Source organism: Ptiloglossa arizonensis, chromosome 7 (genome assembly GCF_051014685.1).
Source record: "Ptiloglossa arizonensis isolate GNS036 chromosome 7, iyPtiAriz1_principal, whole genome shotgun sequence".
Taxonomy (NCBI): domain Eukaryota; kingdom Metazoa; phylum Arthropoda; class Insecta; order Hymenoptera; family Colletidae; genus Ptiloglossa; species Ptiloglossa arizonensis.
In genome coordinates this window covers 7480585-7506578 of record NC_135054.1, presented here as the reverse complement: position 1 = coordinate 7506578, position 25994 = coordinate 7480585, and the positions used below count along the sequence as shown (strand labels likewise).

Sequence of the window (25994 nt, the reverse complement as noted above, 5' to 3'; positions counted from 1 at the left end):
AATCGATAAAGAACAAAATTGCAATCCTTTGAAACATTAGAGATTTATTACCACGCTAATCGATTATCTTATTAGCATCTAGTGTTTGGAGTTCATGAATTCCAGTAAGCGAGTAATAAATCAACAACTTCTTCTCTGTATATTCTTGCAATACTCTCATTATCGCGACGTATAGACTTAATCGTAAAGTAGATTCGTTTCGGCATCGTATTTGCAGCAAAACACATAAGCATTAAATGAACAAGGGTTGAATGAAAATGTAAGGAATCATCGTAGATGAATTTCAAAAATATTACCTGCCAATTAAGAGCAAAGCATCGCTGATTATTTGAGAAATAGGAGCCGGTCATGAAAACGATGTTAAAACATGTTCGTTCGAAGTTACGTGCAATTGTACGACTTTCGCGGAAAACTATTCGCGTGGTTCGCCGATTTATCCGTGCATCAAGCTTCCGGAAGAATAAATTAAGAATAATATCACTTACTTTTATTTTATTCCGTGAAATATGAGACGGCCGCGATACGTGTTAAAGAAAAAGGTCTCGCCGTGATAACATTCAAACGTTTTCCCGCGAAATCGATTTCCTGCGCGTGACAAATTACCCCTACGCACGGAAGATGGGACTTTGCATACGCCTCGATCGATAATTCGAAAACTGGCCTTAGAAGCGATCGAAGAATTTCTGATGGACGTTAAATTTGTTCCAGTCGTTCGTGTTTGAATGATTCGTTGTAAAACCGCCGGTAATTAAATTTCCAATTAGTATCGTTCCTACACGTTACGACAATGTACACGTTTACGAGGAAAAGTTTGATTACAAAGTGTACAGGGGAAGTTATAAATGGCCTATTATAAACTCTAGATTCTAATCGAATATATAAAGTTACATTCGGCTTTTGATTCGTTAAATAAAAGTTCCTCGATCTTCTTACAAAGGCGTTTTTATACGACGATATTTATCTTGTTCACCACGCCGAATTAACACGTATCGTATACAATAGTCGACTACTTACGACCGTGTGAAGAAATAAAATGCATCTACGTATGAAAATAATTAATTTCGTGTTTACCTTTGGATACATGATTTTGTGATAAATCTTAAAATGGGAAGATAAAAATTTGCTCGGCCGTCTACCCGTATAAACTTTGAGTATATTTTCATCTCCGCGGTTCTTATTCCTGTTGTTAAAAATTCTATCCGATCAGAGTTGCTGAACACGGGAAACTCGCGGTTTTCCAAATTTCATTGCAAACTCTACCCTCTAGGAAAGAAACCACGACGAAAGGAACGATGTCCACATAAAATTCTCTTCATTATTCAAATGGGGGTGGTCGACGAGTCGAAGTCACCGCTCCCGAGGTAGATCCTCCTCGGTTTACTACCCTCGAACACATTCGAACGGGACAGTTCGGCCTCTCCTAAGGTAACCGCATTCAGAACGGAGCAGATGGACTAACTACCCCCGGGAGAGTACCTCGAGGGCCGAGGCTTCGAGACCAAACCACCCCCGACGTCTGCCGGCCATCAACCCTCGAAAAATGACGACGAACTTGCTATAAATTCCCGCCTATCGGAACGGCCGATCTGGGATGTCAGATAAAACTACACCGAACGTGAAATCAGGTCGCATAAAAATGCGTTTTTTGTGATCGCATCTCTATTCTGGGCGAGATTATGAAACGAGGATCGATAATTACACGGTGTCGCGACGCGTTGATTGAAAACGATTGCTACGGCTCTGAAACACGAACGGAATTTTCTATCCCTTTTCAGGTTTTTTTTTCATTTTCTTTTTTTCTTTGGTAAACTGAACATATTAATATAATAACAATTCGAGAAGAGTAAAGTGTTTTTCTTCGAATAAAGAAACAGCGAATATAAATGCGTCGATATTTTGCCAAGAGCATCCAAGTTTATAAATAGAGAAAATTATAATGCAGATTGGTTTTACGACTGTTTTATCATTGTATTGAAATAATTGCACAATACGAGATTAGTATTATCGAAAACGATACGATAGTCACGAAGAGGTTAACAATATTTTATTTATCGTAGGGGTGATCAAAGACCGTGAAGAAATTCAAAATTTCACATTTGACGTTTCGGTTATTGTTTGATTTTGTTTCGTTTGCAAACTGTTTAGAATTTTTAGCTGCCACTGTGTTCGTGGTTGATTCATTCGCAATGCGATAATTACAACGGTAAATAATTTTATGCCTGTGATCGGCGTAACAGTCTCGGTGTATTTTGTAATTTTGTGCTGCGAAGATAATATAAATTTTCGATACTATTTGTTTCTTCGCGAGCGTTAACGTTCCTTCTTCTGTCCGACGTTTGGGTAGGATTATTCTCATATTTTTGAGAGTCGAGGTTTATAAAAATGTCAAAAATTGTACTCACGGCGACGCGGCTCTCTTTCAGCTCGAGTCTCAGAGCCAGAGACTCTCGCATAAAGACATCGGGATAATGACTCGAGAGAAATGCCCGTTCCAATTCCTCCAATTGCCAACTATTAAAGTTGGTCCTGCTCCTTCGCCTCTTGCTTCCACCTTCGTCCGATTCCCCGTCGCAGCCTGTAATAATAAAGACGTTTGATTTTAAAAACTTTGCCGCTATTACCAAACATTCGGTTATTCCCTCAAAATTATTTTTTTACGCGTAAATTCTAATATCCGTCTTTAATGACCCGAAATAATCTTCGTTTTCAAGAAGCCGTTTCCATAACAATTACGATGTTTCTCAGTGAGAATTTAAACGTGGTTCTGCGACGGATCCGAATAATTTTGTCGTTTTTGGAAAAATGTTTCATTTAATGGAAAGAATAATGTAGATTTGAAAGAGTCGTGAAAAAAGACGATAGAAATTGACAATTCTTAATAAATCGAGCGAAGTGAAAACGAAGTAAATACTTTTAAAGATATTAAACATTCATAATTTACGCTTCAAAAACCTAATGAATCGATAAAAGTTAATGTTTGCATTATTACAACGAATAGATAAATCACTGACCGATTCGTGCAAATAATTTCGTTCTCCTCGTTCGAATATTACTACCAATGTACTTCGTTTGAGGTTTCTGATAAATATTACTCGAAAATTACTCGAAAGGAGAGTCGAGAATATTTTACTACGGTAAGTTGCTCAGATCCTCTAATGATTTATCGAGCTAGTAAAATGTTGCTTAAAATGTTAGCAGAAATTAATTGTCGGTAACTAATGAATTCATTCACCAACTCCTTTAAAAGATATAAGCCTGGCGATTTCACAATTGTACATACAGGATGTCTGCATCGAAGCAGAAACACGCGAAGATCGAAAGCTTATCGCTGCAAAAATTGTTCGATCCACGGTATCACTCACCCCAATCGCCTCATTGTAGATAAGGCTAGGAAACTGAATCCCGGCATATTGAATAAACATGGAATTTCAGTGATTTTACGAGGGCCGTCGTCTACCCTCCTTCGTATCTGAAGCAAGAATCTGCGGATCCACGATTGTTTTGGCAGACTCGTTCGCGGAATACACGTAGATACGTATGCTAATACAGACCGGCGGAATTGAAAAAAGATCGGCAATTATGATTGACTCTGCAATAGAGGCAGCCGTTATCTGAATAGTGGAATGAAATAGCACGAGATGAAACATTCTCCGCGGTCGAGATTGTCTGGGAAAATAGATTGTTGACTTCTGAATGTGTGTTTAATTCTCCGTCCGAATTACATTCCATTTCTATGTTGCTCCGATAAAATTGTTAAAAAGTTGAAAGGCGAGTTTCAAAAGGTGGAATGTTCGAGTTGCTCAATTAGGATATCATAAAAGATACGAACGAAAATCATAGCGTGAGCCAGATTGAAAGTTTAAGTAACTTTGAATTTAATATTTCACATTAATAATTTGCTAAGTATGGATCCGATACAAACGAAACTTCGATAGAAAACGTCGTAAATTATTCTGCTTGATTTCTAATACACGTTTACTAATTTTAATCGACATCAATTAATGTTTTACAATAGCATTTGTATGACACAATATGTATATATGTATTTGTTACTTAATAGTGCGTACAGTTTAATTTTTGAAATAAAATGTAAGTAAGGAAAGAATGACAAAATTACAGAAAATTTAATTACGTAAAATTTAAGAATTAGGATTAAATAAATACCGCGAGAATTCGTTTAACTTTTCTTTAAATGGTTCTTTATTATCATTGAATTCTCTTTGAACGTATACTCGGTAGGACAAGTGTAGAGGAGTAAGTAGTAAAGGTCGAAGATGGTAGCGCACTTGAACGTTGGAAATCAAGAATTCAAGGATGAATTTTCATACTTTTAAAGTGCCAATGTAATAAATTCTTTCTACCAGGTATACTTTGCTTAAATTACACACTTGCCGATGGAAAGATCGCACGATAGTTCTTTTTTTAGGAAAATATAATTTACAATTCAAAGTACAATTTACCGATTGCCACTAGCGCGTACAATTAAGATTAACTATTAACACGACTATAATCGCTATTGAAGTAACCAGCAAACTTCTGCAAACCAAGTAACGAACAGCGAGTAATTTACAGAAGAGTGGAATATTCTAATAAATAGACAGTTACAGTTGGTGAAAGGGAAATGGCGATATTAAATTATGAGTAACTGTAGGAATCACTTCGAAAGTATGGCGAAAAATTTGAGTTAGTTCGAATATTATTCCAAAATGCACAACCATAAATGTGCTAACAGATCAAGATTATACAGCTTTTTCAAAGTAAATGTGTGAACATAACTTTGGCAGCGAATTTGGCACACAAAACTAATAAAGAATTTAGTTTCTTTGTCCCACCTAACCTTGTTTTCTAGTTACAAATTTTTTTATACTTTATCAAATGTTTACTTGTTTAGAAAGAAAATTTCGAAACTTGTTAGGTTTCAACATCTATCGGTTTAAAAGCAGTTTTCTGTAATTACTCGAACATATTAAAAAAGTAAATTTCATAATAGAACCAATAATTTTTCGCTGGGTTATTTATTCGTTACTAAATTGTAAGGAACAAATTATCGATCAAACTTTTTTGAACAAACGAAGTTGTACTTGTCATCGATTAAACGCATAAACTCAACGTTTCGTTCATATTTGTTAGGTCTCTTTGATCTTCTTACAGTCTAAATTATAAAATATTGAAAGTTAATATTACATAAGACGGAGTTATACATTTTAGAAACATAGTTCTACAATGGATTCGGTGATAAATTTTTTCGGGATATTGGAGCTTTTCAGTGACAAATTTATTTAGATAAATTCATCTATTTAGACTCGTAATTGCCAAAGAATTACAGTAATATGCTGACAAGATGAAACGTGCTAATGAATTATTAAAATAGGATAAGACAGATCTTCCGATAAACTTGTTTCGTTATTAAGATACGAATACAAAGAAAATGTATAATTTGTTTGCTCTTATGAATCTTGAAAAGTAACGTACAGATTTTATTTCGACGTAAGAACACAAATTTTTGTTTCATTCTAAAATTTGCATCTACGAGGTGGGATCTGCTAAGCTTCACCAATGAACTCTATTGGCATCTTCGGAATGAAACAATCATTGTACGTACTTTTATTATTTTTATATACTGTATTTAACTCTGAAATCATTACCGTGTATTACGAAACAACCTAAAAGCAACATACAAAATTCCTAAACATTAGTTAGCCATAGACTTCATCGTTACTTTCCTTCTAAAATCAAAGTTACAAGGAGTTGCAATCACGTCGTCATTCACTAAATCGGACAATTTCTCGTTAATTTTCGCATCAGTTTTTCCTATTATCGAATTCTCTCGATACATGAGAAGAACACATTGATTCCTTCAACTAACGGAGAAATTTGACGAAACGATAAAAATTCTTTCGTACTGCACTAATTAGCGTTCTTTCCACATAAAGAACATTTTTCTTCGTGAAAAAACATGCCATTGTACGGTTGGCTATTTCAACGACTTATGGAACACACTATTGTAAGTCCCGTTCAATTTGATAACGTCGAGAATCGTCGAGAAATCTCCTTAAACTTCCTTCGCCGGTTGATTACGCGAAATTCGAAAACATCTTACACGTCAAAGAATTCCGCTTAATTAACAGCGTAGAGGGGTTCGGTGGATGGATCGTTCGTCTCGATCTCCATCGAGCGGCGATCATACTTTTCCGGAAGACGCGTAACTAGGAACTCAGGAAGGATCGACTGCGTCACTCTCGAAATATTCACCCTGAACCGACGTAACGTATTCAGGCGTTTCCTGGAAGACTCTTGGTACATTGACGCAGGGAATGTTACCCCGTCCACGACCGCGGAGCGTTATTATTACCGGAAATGACCATCAAACCTGATAGATGATACAGGTAGCGCGTTAAATAATTTATGAGGGAACGAGTTAAACAATTTTCATGTCCGGCTTGATCGACGACCAACGAGTCAATCTATTTTCCTCGCGGAATATACGTTTTCCGTTTCACGAAGGAAGTCAATCTCGTCCCGATAATGCAGTCACCGCATAATGAACCTGACACGTTGGTAATGATTCGCTTAATTCCGTGGTTGAAGCGTGACACGATCGGACACAATGATCCCGCCGTTTCCGTAATGGTATCTCCGTGTTTATCTAATAATAAGAACACACGGCTGCGCGCCGATGTGCGTTTATCAAAAGGGGAATACTTGGTTGCGAGGAAGCCTAATGGACGAGAAAATTTGTCCTCGCATGTGTTGTTAGAGATTATTGCTTTCGTGACTGATGAAAGTTGTTCCAGACTCTCGTGGCTTCGGAGAATCACTGGGTGTACGCTCGAGAGTGATCAATTGTAGTTGTTTCGCGGGGAATTCGTTCCGTTCAATCGCTTTTATATTAAACGACTGCATTCTTAACACTGGTGCGTTTCTCGGATCTTTTTTAACCCATTCCCTACCGGTAATACGTTGTTCTTTTACGATAGTCGCGACCGGCTGCTCTTGTACTCCTTTTAGCCCTTTTGTCGTAGAGTACAATTAAAAGCAGGAGTTTTACACGTTGTGAATCGGTTGTACGATTAAATTGGACATTTTCCTCAAATGGCGACACGTGGATACATCGCGGGAATAATAATGCGTAAGAAAGAGATAAAGTAGAATATTTATCGCTACGAAAATCGATAAACTTCTCCGCACATTTGAATGGTATTGACACCTACGAACGCAATGATTCTGGTATCGTATTATGCGACACGACGCAGAAAGAAATTTAAAAGTAGTTGTACTACTTTTATCGCGCCTATCCAAGAATGAAATCGTTAATCCCTAACAACTTCATTGCACAGAATATCTCAGCATCAGCTACTTTAACGAGTTACAAAGTATCAACGCAGGGAAATTTATTTCCTTGTAACTCTCATTGGTAACGTCAATTTAATCTCCAAAGGAAAGTTGGACTCGATACAAAACTATTATCGTGTGGGAAAATCGTTTCTCAATTTTCTCATAGAATAAACACAGATAATTTTTTTTTTTTATTGCTTCATCCATGCGAGCCGCAATCACTCTATCAGGGTAGCCAACAGAAATGAATAGCGAAAGAAACGTGTTTGGAAACTCCTGCGCTATTCTCACATATTTTGTCAAAATTTCTTTGCAGAATAAGTAACGTGTGATTTCGAAAATTACACAACAGTTCGTTTCAACTTTCTGCCATAATTAACCGTAATTAGCTTTCCTTTGCTCTTCTAATCACTTTTTCTGGTATTAATTAGTAATATTTTTGAAAACTACGATACGAACTACATTTCCAACATGCTGAAAGTTAAAACGATGAATGCAACAAGAGCGAATACGAGTAACAACGTTTACGTGTCGTTAAAGTTGAATATGATCACCGACGACAGTCCAATAACGCCAATTTATAAAAAAATCTGTAGATTGTCGTAAAACACAAGAAACGACACTTTTATGGTTCATAAAACCACGTCAAACTCGCTCAAACTTCATTCTGGAATGTAAAAAACGGTCTTTAATTGGGGTGTTTTCTAAGAAAAGAACCTATAAAACGAATCAACGAATCGAATAAATCGCGTTGGAAGTCTTTATTTCAGTTTGTATGGATTCATAGTTGCGTTTGAATCGATAACTAAACAGCTCTCGAAGATCTACTTCCATGAACTGTAAAATAGGAATTTATTGCTCGCAATAATGCCATTGGAGAAACGAATCGACCATTGTGAATCTATTGTCAACGTAAAAACAATCATTCGTCTGTTGCAAGTTCAACGATAATACTAGAAATCCTGTCGTAATCTTAATTAATGGAATACTAAAATATAATTTTGGGAAAAGATTGTTAGATACATGGCGGTCGAGTAAAGACGATTTACCGAAAAATGGTCCATAGATTCGTACAGACCGTTTTTTCAGAAAGTTCCTTAATTATTCCTCCACCGTGCGCGGTAATTTGTGAACATTTGAGAAACCTCTCTGCGATTCGGTTTGTTAGCGCTCAAAGGGAAGGTGTGCCTCAACGAAGCTGTAAATTACCTACGAAACGTAAAAGATCGACGTTTCGCAGAGCGATCGAGGTAATTGTAAGTGTCGAGGGTTTATTAAGGAAGCATACACACATCGGTTGAACGTCATTTGATCGAGTGTCGTAGTTTTTGCGATCATTTTGCGATTCCCCGTATCGAAGACTGGAAAAGACGCTGCGTTACACGGTGATTTGTATTCGTAGATTCATTCATATTGAATTAGCTCGTTCCCGTTCTGGTACCGGGCAGCTTTTTATTCCGCTTTGCACGCCCTGAACGAAGACATTTCGAGCGCTCGACGACCGTGCTGGAAATTGCTTCTCACGTGCAGGGACAATTAGTTTAAACACCACCTCCGACGAAGTTCTTCGGTCGTACCGATGGAAAAGATGAATTCGAGCGAACAGCGGCGTCCTATCGTGATGAATTACCCCCCCATTAAAATTATGTTGGCGCCGAGAGTAATTTGTATTCATAATCCGTCATGAGGCGCGCAAAGTCGTCATTACGAACGAGCCGCCGCTTACCAAGTTTCCTGTGACAAACATACGTATTACGGTTCCTCGCGATTTTTACGCCGCGCTTCTTTCCTCGTATCCCTTATCTTAATCCTTACTTTCGAGGGCCTCGCGCGAGAAATTACGCGTACCTGATTTACCGGATGGCAAACGCGAGACCGCGAAATGGATGTGGTACAGAGACGGATAAAATTTTACACGAAAAACAACGATCGTAAAAACGAAAACACCGCGCAGAGATTTATCTCCAACGTTCGCTCGACCGAACGAAACTATTTCGAATAGATTTTTATTCGTTTAATGTGACATAGAGTCTTTTTTATTAAACGAGTAACGAATCAAAGGGTGTATTTTTTTCGTTGTTAGGAAATTATTATCGGGATTAGAATTTTTCTTATATCTACTGTCGAAACTGTCGGTTACGGATATAACGTTTGGATTGTTAGTATTGGAAAATCGGTATCGTCTTCGTTATGTCTGAACTATAATTGTGAGATTCGATACGTTCTGGAAACTTACTCGTTTAAACGTGAAACGTGCTCGGATATTAAAAATGTATGTACTCGGGCTTAGGGTACAATGAACGTTAATGTGCAACGTAGGTATTTATCGTATGAAAAAGGTCCTAGGCTAATAATTGCTATAAATATGGATTACACCCTTGGGTACGATACACTGAGAGTAAAAAATATTAGGTTAAATTTGAAAAGTAATAAGTGGGGTGATCGGCAATTTGGTGAAAATTGTGATGAACGAAAAAATAAGGTAATTCCGACCAGCTGTTGGGGTAATTCCGATCACCTCATATTTTTTCAGTAATTAACCACTGTCTTGTTGACAAGGCCAATTTTTGCCAGATATATATCTCTGCTGAAACGTTATCAGACATTTTAAAAAACAGAGACTGTTCCAGGCAACATGCCCTAAAATTTGATAACAGGTAAGATGAAATTTATTTAAAAATAACCCCAAAATTATTTAACAGATTAATTAAAGTTAAAATTTCTTTGAAGCCAATTAATGTAGTTTTTATATCAGAATCGTAATCACCGTCAGAATTATTTTACCGTGAAAGTAATTACGTCCATAATATAAAAACAATATTAACAGACTTTAAAAATATGTGAACTTTGACAAGCTTGTAAAATAAATATTTGAGAATATTTTAAAACAAATTTGACTTTACCTGCCGCGATTTCCTATAGTGACCATCGAAACTGAAATTTTATAATATCGAGCAATATATAATACTATTCTATAGCGTACAAAAGATGAAAAATATTTTAAAATTTACATCGCAGCAACGTAGAGTACGTCACGTGTTATAAAAATAATGTAATTGATACTATATTTTCTCATATCGAAGTTAATAAAAGGAGTATTTTTTTGTTACATTTTTGATGCACAATTTGTACATCGTTGATATAAATTCAAAGATTGTCGCGATGTAGAAATGCAAAAATTGAACAACATATTAATTTTGTCAGGTAGAGTAATTTATTTTACATTTACTTCGATCGATACTCACCAAATCGAGGAGAAGTTAATTAAATTTCTACGTAACGGAATATTTCGTGCGTTCCGTAATACTCGAGTAATTAAATCCGAAAACTAACATTCGCGAGAAGTATACTTTGGCAAGAAACCGCCGCGAATACAAATTACTTTCGGCACAAACACTCCAGCTGCCATTTATTGCGTCGGGTCACTTGATTTGCTCGGTTGTATCGAGATCTTTTAGGTATTCTCATCGGAGCCTTTTTGTCCAATTAAAATTTACCAATCGACGATAATGTTTAAGAATCGGCCGTGTCGTCGTTGACGTGGTCAGAAAGGTAGGAAAGAAATCATCCAGTCGCGCATTAATCAGCGTAATTAGACGCTATTTATCCGGCAGTTACCTCGTTCTCTCTCCCTCGCTCGCCATGAGTTGACCAATCGAGACCACGATGGATATCGATCGGTCCGCTCATTATTGATAATCTATACTCCATAATATACGACCGATCCAGCTGTACACGGTGGCAGCTTGAAGGATTATCTTCCCCCGGTAAAGGCCAGGTTGTGTCTTCCGGAACTTCGAAATATAATATTTTCTTAAGGAGCAATTTCGTGAATATATTTTTCTTTTTATGGCAATAGTTTCGAGAATGAAATCGGACGAGGGATCTTGCGTCGAAAAGTAATATCAAATCGAAATGTGACGTTCGACATCAGTAGTTACAAACTCGGTACGTTTGCTACGTTAAACCATGTTCAAACTAGACAGAGACGCGCTTAAACTTGGCTTGACTTATATCAGGTAGTAACTGAGAGAAATTGATCATGTTTAAAATAAGAAAATATACTCATACAAGTAGAAAAATACATATATTTGATTTGACATATACAATTGAGAAGAACATTCTATTTAGTTATATCGAGAAGCAACGAGAAATTAATTTCTAAGTCGGAACACAAATTTATATTGAAGAATTCTATAAACGAAACCATCGATAGCAGCTTCTGTGTTTGTGCATTAAAAACACATTACATTTATTCCGCTATATTTTACGGTTCGCCGAAACGATTAAATTCTTTTCGAAGCCCAAAGATTGGGAAAAAGAAAAATAAAGAAGTAATACCTCGCACATGGCCCACCGTGCAGCAGTTGATTAAGGTGTTACGTATCACTGGATACAAAAAGCTGCCATTTCTAAACACGGTATCGACCCCGAGCAAAAGCTATAAAAACAAACAAACGACGGATACATGGTGTAAAAACGCTTAACGATTGCATTGTTATTAACATCTCCCTATTGTACACTAGTAGTTATCGTAATAATAACGATGCTACGCGGCTCAAGATTACAAAGCGTCGCGTTGGTAAAAATCGAAGGAAATGAACCCATCGCCCAATAGGGTCTAACAATAAGTACCAATTCGTGGTCATTCCTGCCAATTCGGGAAGCCCTGTTTGGCTTTAATTTCCACACGGTCGGGCAATAAGACATCCGCGTCGGGAAAAAGGGGCACCGTGTAGGGTCGCGTGCGTCGTTAGGGGCCCAACATGGCCGGAACGTATCATCATGCAATTACGCCACGCTAAGAACGCGGCTGGTCGTCGCGAATCCGGCGCGGACCGCCATAAACGCGCACGAAACGCCGGCAAACTCCCGCAAACGCCCCAATCGGCTCCGTCCTGTCGGGAGTAATCGATGCTCGATCCCAGACCCTGACGTTCGTGGACTATAGGCCCTGATGGTTTTCGATAATTTCGCGAAATTACTCGCGGAATATCGGGATCAATTAGGAAACATTCCACTGGAATCAAACAAGAATGTTTGAGAGTGTTATCGAATGGTTCAAGGTCGTGTGCAAAGTGGCGCATTACACCTTCACTGGGGCGATTTGAAAAAAAAGAAACCAACGAGGAATATTTTTAAGTTCGAACCTATTTTATCGAGACAACCAAAAAAATTAATTACGTAATAGGAGAGAAGTATCTAATCCGAAATAAACATTGAGTATTTTTCTTTTTCGAACGAGAAGACATATACGAGTGTATGTATTTTTAGCATAAATTTGTATTTTTTATACCTCGAGAACAAAGGTTTTAATCCAGTGGTAAATATTTGCAAGAAGAAATAAAAATTGTATAAATCAACTAAGATTTTCGAACGAATGGAACGAGTATTTGGAGCATTTGTTTTCGAGATCACCTTTGATCAATCTTCCAAACAATGTCTTCTTTGCATACGGGATAATGCACCACTGCTCGTGCATCATACTGCTACGATGTTTCAATTATTGCGACGTTATGAAAGTACAACAGCTTTATTTCCTATAGCTTCGACAAAGAATGGTCAATAAGACATAGCATCTTTCAGAAGTGATGAATTTACATTTGCAAGATACTTTTTATTTACATTATTCGAACCAATAGGGAGACATAAATGCTTGAGGAAGCATTCTTCAAATGATAGAACTTCTTTGGTAATTTATATATTTTACACGAAATTTAATTAAATAGATGGTTGTGCATCATCGTGTTAATTTTTTAACGTATTTAACTGTCCGAAATCGCATTGCTTTCGGCACATAAGTAGAATAAGCGTTTTGGCCGCCATTAGAAAGAAATCAATTTCAGAACATTTTTGTGATAATAAAACGCAAATAAAAAAATCCGTACATAGAAATATTACAATTTTTTAATTTCCACACCGATGAGAGTTCCATACTGCGAAAGAAGAACTGTACGAATAGTGATAAATAATGTTAAATGTCAAATAATATTAGTTATTAGTGTTGTTAATACTTTATTGCATTATTTTTTAAGTTAAAATCTCTTAAACTCTTTTACCGGGGCCACCAATGATTTAAGATGAAGAAACAGATTGATGTAGAAACAGTTCATCGTTGGAAAAGATTATTTCAACTATAAAATATTTTAGAGTGTTATTGTCAAATATTCTAAACACACACGCGTTATTTTTGGCGAAAAAAAAACAATGTTATAGAGTAAAATATATTTTAAATTATTTTATATTATTAATATAAAATTGTTATGAAGAAAAATTACAATATAATATCGTAAAATGTTGCAATATCAAAACCTTGTATGAATTACTGTCTCTCCTTTCACGGAAACTGAATGTGAAAATAAAATTTCTCAAACTACCTTCACGAATGCTAAAAAAACACTCGTAACCATAATATACTTGTAAATTTAATATTAGAATGTATTGTACTGAATTTCTCTTTTCGTTCTAATCCTATTATAACTCTCTTTCCCAACAGAAAATTGCAAGTTGAAAATTGCCAATCGCAACAGAAACAGTTTCACTCTTTTGTTATAATTTCTATTCATTGAAACATGCAACATACGTTAAAAATTGCAGTACACATAATCGAAGTGGAGATTACTTCTCGTACAAAAATCAAATTGTTTCGTACAATTGTCGAAAAAATTTCGAAAACTTTATTACGGTGTACACTTAACTAATAATCAAATTCTGTCGAACAGACCTTGCTACATACCATTATCTCCGTCCATGTTTGCAAAAAATGACTTATTATGTATCTCAAGGAAATGCAGCATCGATAACGCATTAATTTATTAATTCTCAAATTGCTGAATTATGATAATGTGTTCCGCACATCCAGTTCCTCAAAACACCTGCTTGATACGGTCTCCTAATTACAGACAATTTGAATTATACACATGATAAAACATTTCTCTAATAAATGATTTCGTAAATAAAATTCAAGAGGAACGACATGCTATAGACCTTCGAATTGAATATTCTCGAGAAGAAAATCGTGTACGAAATATTTGCATCTATACTTCCAATTTGCGCAAAACGTTTCATTGTTGTTTTGTCAATTTTCCTCTTTTCACACTCCCATTTTATTTTGTCAAAGTGTCGATAGAACGAGCAACAAAGTTCCAGATGAGACGCTAAATACCGTGCAAGTTCAAAGGGTTTAATGGCGACCGACGTCAGGCGTACAAATGTCCGAAAATGAAGCGCAATTACATCGAAATTACAACATGTACCCGCCCTAATTGCAAAACACTTTTGTGTATTTATGTGCCGTGTCGTATCGAGATCCTTGGTCCGCGCAGCCGGCGATTTTAACGCATCGAAAGTTCGCGTGGTCGTGCGTCTTTAGAGATCCGTGACGCGGAATTCATTGACGCAGTTCGTTGAATTGCGCTCAAATGAACGAGAAAGTAAGTAGAAAGTTCAATATGTCTCGGACGATAATCCGTTTGGTGTCTCGTCCAGGGAGATACATTTCGAATTTTCTAAAATAATCCTATGATAAATGGAACGGCGAATGGGTAAAACGTGCGTTGTATAAGGTCGTTTCATAAACATTTGCGTTTTTTTTTTTTTGTACTCGTGTAAATTATATTTCAGGCAAACATAGATGCACGATTTTACAGAAATAATTTATCATCTACGAAATGATCATCTGCTCGCACGATCGACTAGATTAATTTCTCGGTGCCCTCTTCGTGTGTCTGTTGGTTTATTTTCAAATATTACTTCCGTATCAATTTCAATATGTTCAGTTTCTTAATTTTTTCGATCTTGGAAAAATTATCGAATAAATTCTGTCGTAAAGTTCGTCGACAATTAGTCTTTCTTCTTCTCATTTCTCGTTTATTAACTTCAAAAGGCAGGTACTGTCTAATGTGAAATTGCTTTTCTTCGTTCATTTATAATTGACGAATATTGACCACGTTCGAATTCCCTTCAACGATCGACGAAAACCCGATTGTATTCCCATTTCTTTTCAAAAGTTCCCACAGTACAATGTACTGTACGAAGACTTATGGAACGACCTGATACAACATTTTATCATTTCTCATGTGTTATTTTGCACTTTGGCTACAATTCGTTGTTATCACATTGACTGCACATTGACTTTATAAAAATTTGAAGACGTTCCAGGTTTTTTCATAACTTACTTCACTTCGATGATGAAACAGTCTTTGAAACATTATTTTCAGAATTAAAAATGAAAGCTCGTGTCATTCGAACACGAAGAACTCTTGGAAACTCTTGGAAGAAATTAAAAAGTATCGTAGAATTTTTAAATGATTCGATTCGATCGAATGTTTCTTAGATTCTTAAAACTAATACGTCTGTGTATTTTTCGTCGTTCAGATCACGTTCGAAAGTGGCAGTCCGTGAAAATTATACCGATTACCTCACATTCGAACAAACACGTTAATCGTAATAACAGATATATACGGTTGTGTGTGCGGGCTGTCATTTAAAAGCATCGACGGAACATTAATTCTGCTGGATATAAAGCGGAAATTGCCTCTGTTCACGAAACCCTGACTGCACGATTAATTTCAGTCAATTGTTAAAAGGGTTGCACCTTCGAATTTCATTCCCGCCTTTATTATCTTCTCACGTGTGTACGTCAATTACACGGTGTTCCAGAATTGGCGAAATTATTTGTTTGGACGTGCCTTCGCCCGTTTCACACGAACACTCCAAGGGAGGCGTTTTATTTTGTCAAGCTGACATTACACTCGAGACGTTGGCGCACTCGAAATTACTATGCGCGCCGTGCATTTGTGAGTATAATTATTAATTCAGTGGAGCGTCTATTCGCTTGTGATATGTTTTCACTCGACGTGAAATTTAAAACGGAAGTAAAAGAGTGCGTCGCGCTTATGTCTCTGTCTAAAAAATATGACGATTTCGCATCGAATTTACGAGTCGAAATGCGAGCAATTAGAGCAATTGTCGAAAAGATCAGCTTTATGAAAAGAAAATGATTTTGAAAATTAGCGATATTTGGTTAGGCAATATGTACATTAATGGTAGAAAAATTTGTGCCAGGCGAAAGAGAAAATATTTGTACTTATTGTAATATTTTACAATTGCAATATCTATACGAAGGAAAATTATTTTAGAATTATTTTAGAATTATTTTAGAAATAAAAATACGGTGTAAGACTTGCTCGTTCCTCAAAATTATAGAATTCCATTCCTCGTACTAAAAGTAGGAAAACTAGATACACGTTGAAATTACAAATAAAGTTTGTCAAGCTTTCGCGTTCGAGAACAAAATATTCTCGACTAGCCAAGACTGCGTGAAATCCTTCGAACGGCACAAAATTCCAAGTTCCCTCCTGAGAAATATCTGTTCGCTCCTTCCGTTTATTTTAAATATAAATATCCTGGATCCTTTTTAACGTCCACGTTCGATGTTTCCAGTCGCCGGTTAAATACGTCGCACCATCCTCTCGAAACTAATATTCCATAAATTTCGATACCTCGCTATAAGTTATTATTTTCAATTACCTAAACAAAACCGCGCGTCGCTGAATATAATATCGATAAATCGCGTCGGGCGCGTAATTTCATGCAAATTCCTCGGCGTCTGTCGGTGACACCAGGTGCTGGAGACCAGTCGGAGAATGCGAAAACGCAACGAAACGAGCGATTCCCTTTTAAACCGAAGACGATCGGGTCCGTTCGTTTCGCGAACCGCGTCATGCGGGCTCGTGCGCAATAAATCTTCGCGAAACTGTACAGGAGCGTCACGCGTTCCCCAATGAAGCGTTCGTGTTCTCGAAGACGAGACCGAACACGACCGACGGGACCGAGCCGATCGGCCAAGAAAATTGAGATTTTATTCCCGAGTAAGAGTGCATCGCGCGAGCGGCTACGGTCTATCTCTTAATGAAAGAAGGCGATCGGCTGTCTGTTGCTGGCGACGTAACGTGCAATTAAACCGTAATTAACCGGAGGCCGAATACACGACGCGCGTGGAATATTTTTCCGCGCCACGTTTTACGACGCCGCTGCGCCTTGACACCTTCATAATGACATTAAACTTAATAGCACGGCTCCCATTTTCCAGCCCTGTACATTGTACGGGTTCTAATGAGCGTCTTCAATCGTAACTGCCCGCGTGACGATTTAATTAACAATTTTAATCGAAACTCCGATGCGATGCTTCAACGAAGGAACTTTGGCTCGGTAGAAATTTTGATTGTTCGTCGAGGCTTTTCGTTACAGATATTGGTTTTCGTTTCTTTCTCTTCGACTGGGATTTCATACGAATTTATCGGAAACAGAATGTGGTATTCGATTCACCAAGAGATCGGTACATGCCTTTAACGTTTCGTTAAATATACCGAAACGATCGATCTTTTATATCCTGTCGGTAAGCACCGTTTCTCGAACTAAGATAATCTGAACCGTTTTTATTATTCGACTCAACGAAATCACCAAGAATCGTTATTGTTTAAAATTCAACCCAAGTCTTTCAGAATTCAACAAATTTTTCTCCTGTTGTAACCCACGATGAAAATTACGTCGCGTTAATTATTGGCATCCTAGAAGCCAACAAACTCTCGATCGAGTTGCTAAAGATACGCAAAGTGACCGGTAATAACGAAGAAAGGCACATTACGGAACAAAAGAAATTTCTTTATATTACAATCGTAGACTTAAGAATGTATTGTTGTAATTTCCCGATAAAAAAGAACGAAAACATTCTATACCTGCCGATCTAATTCTTGTAATCTTAATTCTTGAAAGTATCGTACACCTATTCACCTGTCTCTACTTAAGAGATTTAATTTAATTCTGTTCCACTTCGTTACTCGATCGATGAATGAAAATGTTTCCCGATTCTACCCAGCGTTGATTTGTAAACTACACGGTAGTCAAAAGTTGCGTAGACGGAAGTTAAAGGGCATTGGATAAATCGATTCGACGAAAATTCGCGGTCAGCTTCCGACGACGTCCCGTAAGGTGGACGGTTGCACGTGCTTTAACAGCATTTACGACGGATGTAATTTAGAAGTGAATTCGAGTTTCGTAATCACCAGGTTGGCAAGCACCGCCGGTCCGGTTGGCTGCAGGACGCAACCCTCCATTTAGAGGGTAGTCTCTTGTTAAGTGAGAGTCAACGACGTAATTAGCGTTAGGAACGACATTCTGGCACCCCCGAGACCGCCACTTTCTACCCAGAAAGGGATGCAACACGAATTTCCACCGTGGTGACCGTGCACGAACTTCTTTTTCGTGTCGGCGACCAGTTCGGTCGAAATCGTGGTGGACTCTACGAACGCCTGATTTATAACGATAAATTACAGGTTCGGTACATTCCACTGTGTCATTTTGAACGTTCGAACGATATTAAGTAATCACGAGTGACAGCTGTGTCGAATGCTTCCCAGTATTTCTGACATCATTATACGCTAAGTAGATCATTAACGACTCAAATAGCTTTCTTCGAGTAATTCTGAAAAGTATAAGTTTATTTTTCAACTTTTCAAGTCTGTTACGGATCCTCGAGGGGAAACTCTTCCTATAATTAGGGATGCAAGATATTTTTCGTAAAACATAACGAATCGGTATGAAAATTTGCGTTAAATGTTTAAGAAATAGGTATAGAGGATAATGCAACTCTCGAGAGAAAAGATTATCGAAGATCGTGCAAGGAAACGAAGATAACGTTGAGCTTTTGAGAATTATCTACTCAATATCTGGAAATAAGTGTTACTTGTAAATGTCACTCAAAAATGTAATAGTAAATTCGACTGAATTATTCGTGTACTATCCATCGATTTATAAATGCATATAAGTGCGGATAAAGATTTCGACATCCTTGGTTCAAGAAAGAGATAATTTTCGATTATTCTCAAAAATTCTATTTGGAATATTATTACTTAATATATCACGTCTGCTTTGTTTGTTATAAACTCTCTTTATTGACTGATTTTTATCCAACAGCGAATATTAAATATAATGTAATAAATAAAGAAAACAATTTTTCAAAACTGGTTTTCTCGGTGCAAAACTACTTCGCTCAAACTCTACTTCACGAACCATTATTTCCAACCTCCTTCGATTGAACAATTAAAATAATCCGAGATCAAATTCAAATTCGATATCGTATAAAGTTATTTCTGCGTCATTTTTGTCCCCATTAACGACAAAATGAAAGCATCAGTGTGCACGAAATATTAGCATCGCTATATTCAAAGCTTCTGAAATTCCCAACCGTATGATTCGAACGTGCGTTGAAATGATTCGATTAATTCGAGTCGATTCTACGAACTCCATCTATCGTCTCGGCGTTCAAACGTTTTCTGTAACGCCGAGTTAAGACTTTAACCATTTTGACGTGTTTCTGATTACATTGCCGTTTTCTTCGTTTTCTCGTTTCAAACGCGTACCCTTCCGAGATAATATAGCGAAGACAATCAGCACCGAAGAAACGTCCATCTATCAACGGCAAAGTGGCCGAACGGACAGTAAGAAGAACGCGATGCGCATCGATCCGAACGAGGAATCAATTCCAAATTCGAAAAAATATCACGACGCCCAGAAGCCAAACGACTTTCTCTGGCGCAACGTTTACGAAGAACATCTTAATTACAAGCCACTCTCCGCGCGACTCGTCGAGGCCGCGTTCGCCTAGCGGCGGACAATTAATTTCCTACAACAGCCATCTTACAAGCTCGTATATACAAACGGGTCGCAATATCTCGGATCTCCCGAAACATTAATATAAACTTAATTACCGCGGTGTTTAACGAACTGAAGGATCCTCGTCCATTAGATCATTTCTCCACCTTCCCGTCGGGCTCGATCACCGGAACCGTTCTAGTTTCACGAGAGGGCCACCGAGGGGGTACCTCGAGAAAAGAGGGTTAATAAAGTAATTTAACCAACGCTAGAGAGCGATAAAGTGTATCCTACATAAGCGAGAACGAGTTTCGGCCAACAAGAGAGACGGAGAAGAAAAGATGCAATTGGAGGGTGGAGGCTGTCGAGAGAAGAAAATATTGAAATAGATACAACGAGTGAATAGAGAAACTAAAAAAAAAACGGATCGATATTTTAATTATCAAAATTGGAAGACGGAATTGGAGCGACAGGGTGTTGATAAACGGGTTCGGTTGAGGTAACGAGAACATCGAGAACGGAACAACAGATATTCGAAGCGTCCAGACTCGCTAATATCCAGAGGGATGAAAGGGTGGAGGATAGAAATGGAATGATCGAAGAAACGAACAAATTTAATAGAAAAGTTTGAGAACGAGAGACAGAAATAGGGAAGGAAATCTCGAGGGTTGATAGAGACGGCGAAGAAAGGGAGAATAGGAATAAGCAACGCGAGAACGAAAGAGATGGGAGAACGAACAAGATTATTAAGTTGTAAGGCGTTAACTGGCATAAGGCGTCGGTAGGTGGATACGTTGCTTGCGTGCCAGACTGACTGCATTTGCATCTAGACGCCATCAATCCTCCTGACGCCCGGTTACAGTGCCCCTCTCCGAGCCCCTCCAACCCTCCGAGCAACCCTTCGATGCCTTCTCCCCTCGCCCTTTTCTCTGCTCGAGCCACCGCGCCTCTGGCTGGACGATCTTGAATTAAATATCGAGAGTAATAAGAGAGCCGGTCCAACCTACCGCGACCAGTGTGCGTCAAGAATCCATGTAATTCGAACGATGGTTCGGAAGATTGTGTAGCTAACAGACTGTATCTCGTTCCTGGAGAGTAGATACGGGGGGATGCGGAGCTTTATTACGTGAATTAGTATTCTTTTTATTAGTCGTCTATCCAAGCAACGGGGACCAGGTCACGCGTATTACGCCAATTGAATTTTAGAGAGGTCCGGACATCTGTTAAAACGAAACAGCCGCCGAATGGAAATTTATTGCACCGAAATACGTGTACCCCGTTACACCGTGGCGAACAGTGTGATTTAAAGCACCCGGTTCCCGATCAAAATCTTATCGGTGATCGAACGACAACTAATCCGGATGCGAGAGGTATACCGCGACACGCAACACCTTGTAAGACGTCGGCAAAATTTCGCGTATTAAAGGGGTTTAATTAAAACGCGAAGAAAAAAAGCAAACGATCGACACTCCGTAACGGAGACGAAACTATGCTCCATCGACAGGTGCGAGCCCATCGTCCGTGGAAGAACGTCAGTCGGCCCAATTTAACTTCGGCGTAATGACTACCTTCGATTGACCGTTAAATACCCGCAAACACGGTGCGCCGCTATTGTGCTTCAAGTTCTCGAGGAAGTGTCGAAACTGTACCGATACAAATTGGTAATACGAAACGACACCAATTTTTTAAGAACGAGACGCCACGAGTCGATTACTTCGTTCAAAGATCACTTGGCTCGTGTTTGTGTTTCGATCTTGGGTGTACGTTTCCAAATTTGTTCTACTAAAATTCGTTCAACTTCGCCTTAGGTTCTTGAGAATTTTTCATTTTTCAGCTTCTATTGGCAAGATTTTAGGTTTAAATGTATGTTCTGTGGGCATTTTTCTCTGATTTTCAAACGAAGATTACTAATTTCAGAATCAGCCTATCTAAGGAAGGAAAACTACGCTAGTTTACACGGGAATTTAAAATAGATCAGTTTTTGAATCCCTGCGAATGAAAATTGTCAATAATATTCGTCAACCTGTTGCGTTCAACGAGATCTACTTTATTATATGAAACATCGGTTTGGAAAAAGTTTCACGAAAGGGACGATTCCAAATTCTATGCAAATGCATTTATATGCAAGAAATATTCAAAGTTTCTAAGAAACAACTCTTCTCCCTCTCGTCGTTACCGACTGGAAGAAATATCAACTTTGCGCAACCATGCAACGAAAACGGTGCAACGAACTGGAATAATCGGCTAAGTTATTCTATTACCATCTTCCGTTTAAAGAAAATAATTTATTTTTACAACGAAGGGAATCTACAATCGAGGAACGAACACGCAAGAATACATAGTAATTCTTAAACCTCTCCGTGCCTGTTCACCTCTACCTCGTCGACAGTGGCAGCAATGGTGCATCAACGTATCAGTGATCAGTCGCGAGCAATGCACCGACAGCTTTCCACGAAATCTAAACAATTACTCTATTCTGCAAAAAAAAAGTAATTACGTTCTTTTCATTCAAAATAAAATAAAATCCACGAAAGCGTCAGAGAAGAAACACGCAACCGTGAACCCCGATAGTTAAATTTCTCCCATGTGTTCTCCCAAAATTCTCCTCAGTTGCGACAATTCGCTGAAAGCTTAGCGATCAGTCGCAAACAACGCATTGGCAATTTTCCGCGATTTTCGAAGCAGGAACTTGCGCCGTGTACCATCGACCAAAAAACGAAGGGGAAAAAAAAAGAAACGAGACACGAAAAAAACGGAGCTAAGAAAAGGCACGAAAGGAAGAACGGGAGGAAAGAAGAGGAGGAGAAAGAAGAAAAATAAACGCCGGCAGCGGTGCAGCAGCTCGTCGAACGAGGTACGAAGCCACGTAAAGGGTCTTCGCATAATATGGGTAGCCCCGGTATCGGCGGCCTGCTGGTCGATAAGGAGGTTTTCAGATACGATCTACAACCAGGCCGGTTAATTATATATTAATACCTTCGCGTGCAATCCTTGGCTGCGTATAGCCGGCATTAAGAAACCAGAGACCCCTCCGGGGGTGGCTGTGCAGCGTAATGCATGGGAAGAGGAAGCCACTCTTCCAAGAGGCTGGCGAGAAAAAGGTAACTAGATAAGGGGACTGTCCAAGCGTCTTCGAACGATGATTTTTCTTCGATGGATCGTGGAAAGCTATTGTTATTTACGAAATTATGCTCTTCGATGAAAATTGGCTCGCGACGAAAACAAGTTCGTCATGGTCCGACGATTTTAAGTTCACATAACGAACTTGCACGCAGAAGCGTTACGTTACCGCGTCGAATACAAACAATCCACAAATGGTGTAGCAATCCGAAGATACGTTACTTGTTTTTCAAATGACAATTAAGTAAAAATATAGCCATGGAAGTGCATGACTTTTGTTCGATGTTAAATGTTCGGAAAAGTTATTTATATAGATAATTCTTTTACGCGTGCAGATACTTTTAAACGATAAGGAAAACATTTGGATCATTTCTCCTGGAAGAAATTGTTCCATTTTTCTACTTTCTTTGAATTATTCTGTTTAAATAGTCGTTCTTGTATGTACACTTTATATATAAAGTGGTACTCCTGTCTCTGAAACAGAGAGACAAGCTGTCATTGCGTAAAGCTAAGGATCGTCCGTGATTCAAGATCGGTAAAGTAATCTTGAACGAACGATCGATTTTGTTTCGATTATAGTCGTGTTTGTCAGAAATGAAACATTGAAGATAAACCACGTTGTCCACGATTTCCGAACGCGTAACAATCATTTGGGAAAACGCTCGTTAAAACGTAACGACTTCTTTATTGGTCAAAGTGAAGGAAACGATTCGTCGTTTACGAAATAGTAAAATCTTGAATAATTCTCACGATGTCCTGAAAAAAAAGAAAGAAACGTAACAGGTTCGATCACCGCCTAGTTGTACTTCATTCGATAAAAACAATAGCTATGAAAGCGGAAAGTGATTGCAAAAACGAAAGAAACATCGAAAGTGTTCGTTTCCTTAATGAAACGCTAGCATCAATCCGCGTAACGTCTGATCGGTCGCCGATTATGCGTGACGGTTCAAACGTTTCATTAATCCCGATGGAAATTAGAATTTTAGATAAACGGCGGATTAGAGATCGAGACCGCGTTGATCGTGCAATAATTCCACGAAAATTATAAGAACACGTCGAGATTCATTGTGATAGTGACCAGTCTAGTTAACCGGTATATACGAAGTGCTGATTTAAAAATCATAATTAGCATGTTCGATGGGTTCTCCGCACGGGACTGTCCGAGATTTTGCGATAGATGGACGTGCTTGCGAGATCATTTTAATTACGGGGCTTGGTAATCTAATGGAAATAGAATTATCACGTTCCTTTTTCACCCGTGCTGATGTACATACTTGCATTCTTCCGCGGATAATTGTTGCAGTTCTTACAGAGCGAAAAATTGTTTTGCTTCGGAGTATCGCGAGTACGATTACGCTGCGCGATAATTTCTCGAATGTCGAAGTGTACGGAATCAAGGATGTACCAATTAAATGCACCGTGTAATTAGAGCTTAATTGTTTAAGCTTGTTAACGACTAACCGATGACGTGCGTATTTTAGGAAGCTGACAAGGATCACGCGATCTTGTCTGTTGAAATGCTTAACAGAAAATTGAATGAAATACAAGTACAGTACAATAATTTAATTTCTTTATTTCCTCTTGTCTATTTCACGCACTGCATCTTTATTCAGAAATGTTACAAGCGCTTTCATTCCCGAGAAATTCGTTTTATGTTTAAAACAGTGTTAGATTTGATTTATAGGATATACGTAATTATCACGTTTATGTGAAACAAAGTGACGTGTAACACCCCCGTAATGAAATGATAGATAAATAATGAATGAACGATTGTACGATATCGTCCAATAAGTACGTAATTTTTCATACTTCCGTTTCCGTATGACAAAATGTGAGATATTCGATCACGTTGTTCCATTATTCATACAAAATATTAATATTGCGATTATTTACTTACATTTACAGATTTGTATCTTTCGTGTACATTTGATACAAAATAATCGTGTTAGAAAATATTTAATTGTAGTAGTATATAAATAGATATGCGGTATATCTCATAATGTGTCGATTCGCAATGCTTTATTCAAATTATTTATGAAAAGCGTAACTGAACCGAAGAAACAAATCATCATTGTGACTGTAAGTATTGAGAGTTGCTTCGATTTATCAAACCCAGCTATAAATCGATATGAATCTCGGATTATGGAAAACAATTATATTCCTGTTTTTCCAATATTTCCAATTTTTAATAATGGAAAGTCTACCACATTTTCATAATCTCGTAAGAATGATAAATTATAAATATACTTATTCTCAGATTTTTCGTAACTATAATGATAAATACATTATAGTAATACTCGTATGTGTATTTTATTATGTTTCATCCTCCTTTTTGATACCATAGTTACACGTTTGAAAATAAATTAAGAGGACAAGCAAATAAATTGAAACAAGACTGATGAAAATATCGAAAAATACACAAACTCGAACCAAAAAACAAAATATAAAAATCAACTAGGACAAATTTGAATCAAAAGCTACGTAAATTGCAAAAATTATTTCAAATTATTTGTATCTGTCGATACTAGATTAGCATTAAATTCAATTTATACGATTCGATATATTTTTGTTCACCCAATTTATTTCTAGACATCCAAATATATCTTCCCAATATGAAAACAGGAGACAGAAACGTAACAAAACACACTCGTTCGAGACTGCCCTTGTTGCTCTTATTTTATAATAATAAATATAGCAAAACGTCCTAAAATACGGTATCGAAATTTAAATTTCTCTATGACTCGCCCCGCGCAATCTATAGTTGGGAGCTAAAAAGACGACTCTTGCTATGAAAGTATAATACCACGTGTAAGAAGGATATGAACAGTAAGAAGAGTCTGATCCAACACGATTAGCAATTTCATCGAGTCAACTTCTCTGCTCTT

At 37.8% G+C, this 25994-nt stretch overlaps 1 protein-coding gene across 1 annotated transcript in view; it reads right to left on the bottom strand.

Moving 5' to 3' along the window:
* The window catches only part of LOC143149009 (uncharacterized), a 68825-nt gene that overhangs the window by 9892 nt on the left and 32939 nt on the right, over nucleotides 1-25994 (bottom strand). Inside the window, exon 2 of the mRNA XM_076315959.1 lies at nucleotides 2403-2575. Coding sequence (XP_076172074.1) covers nucleotides 2403-2575 — 173 coding nt within the window. The remainder of the gene's footprint in view (nucleotides 1-2402; nucleotides 2576-25994) is intronic.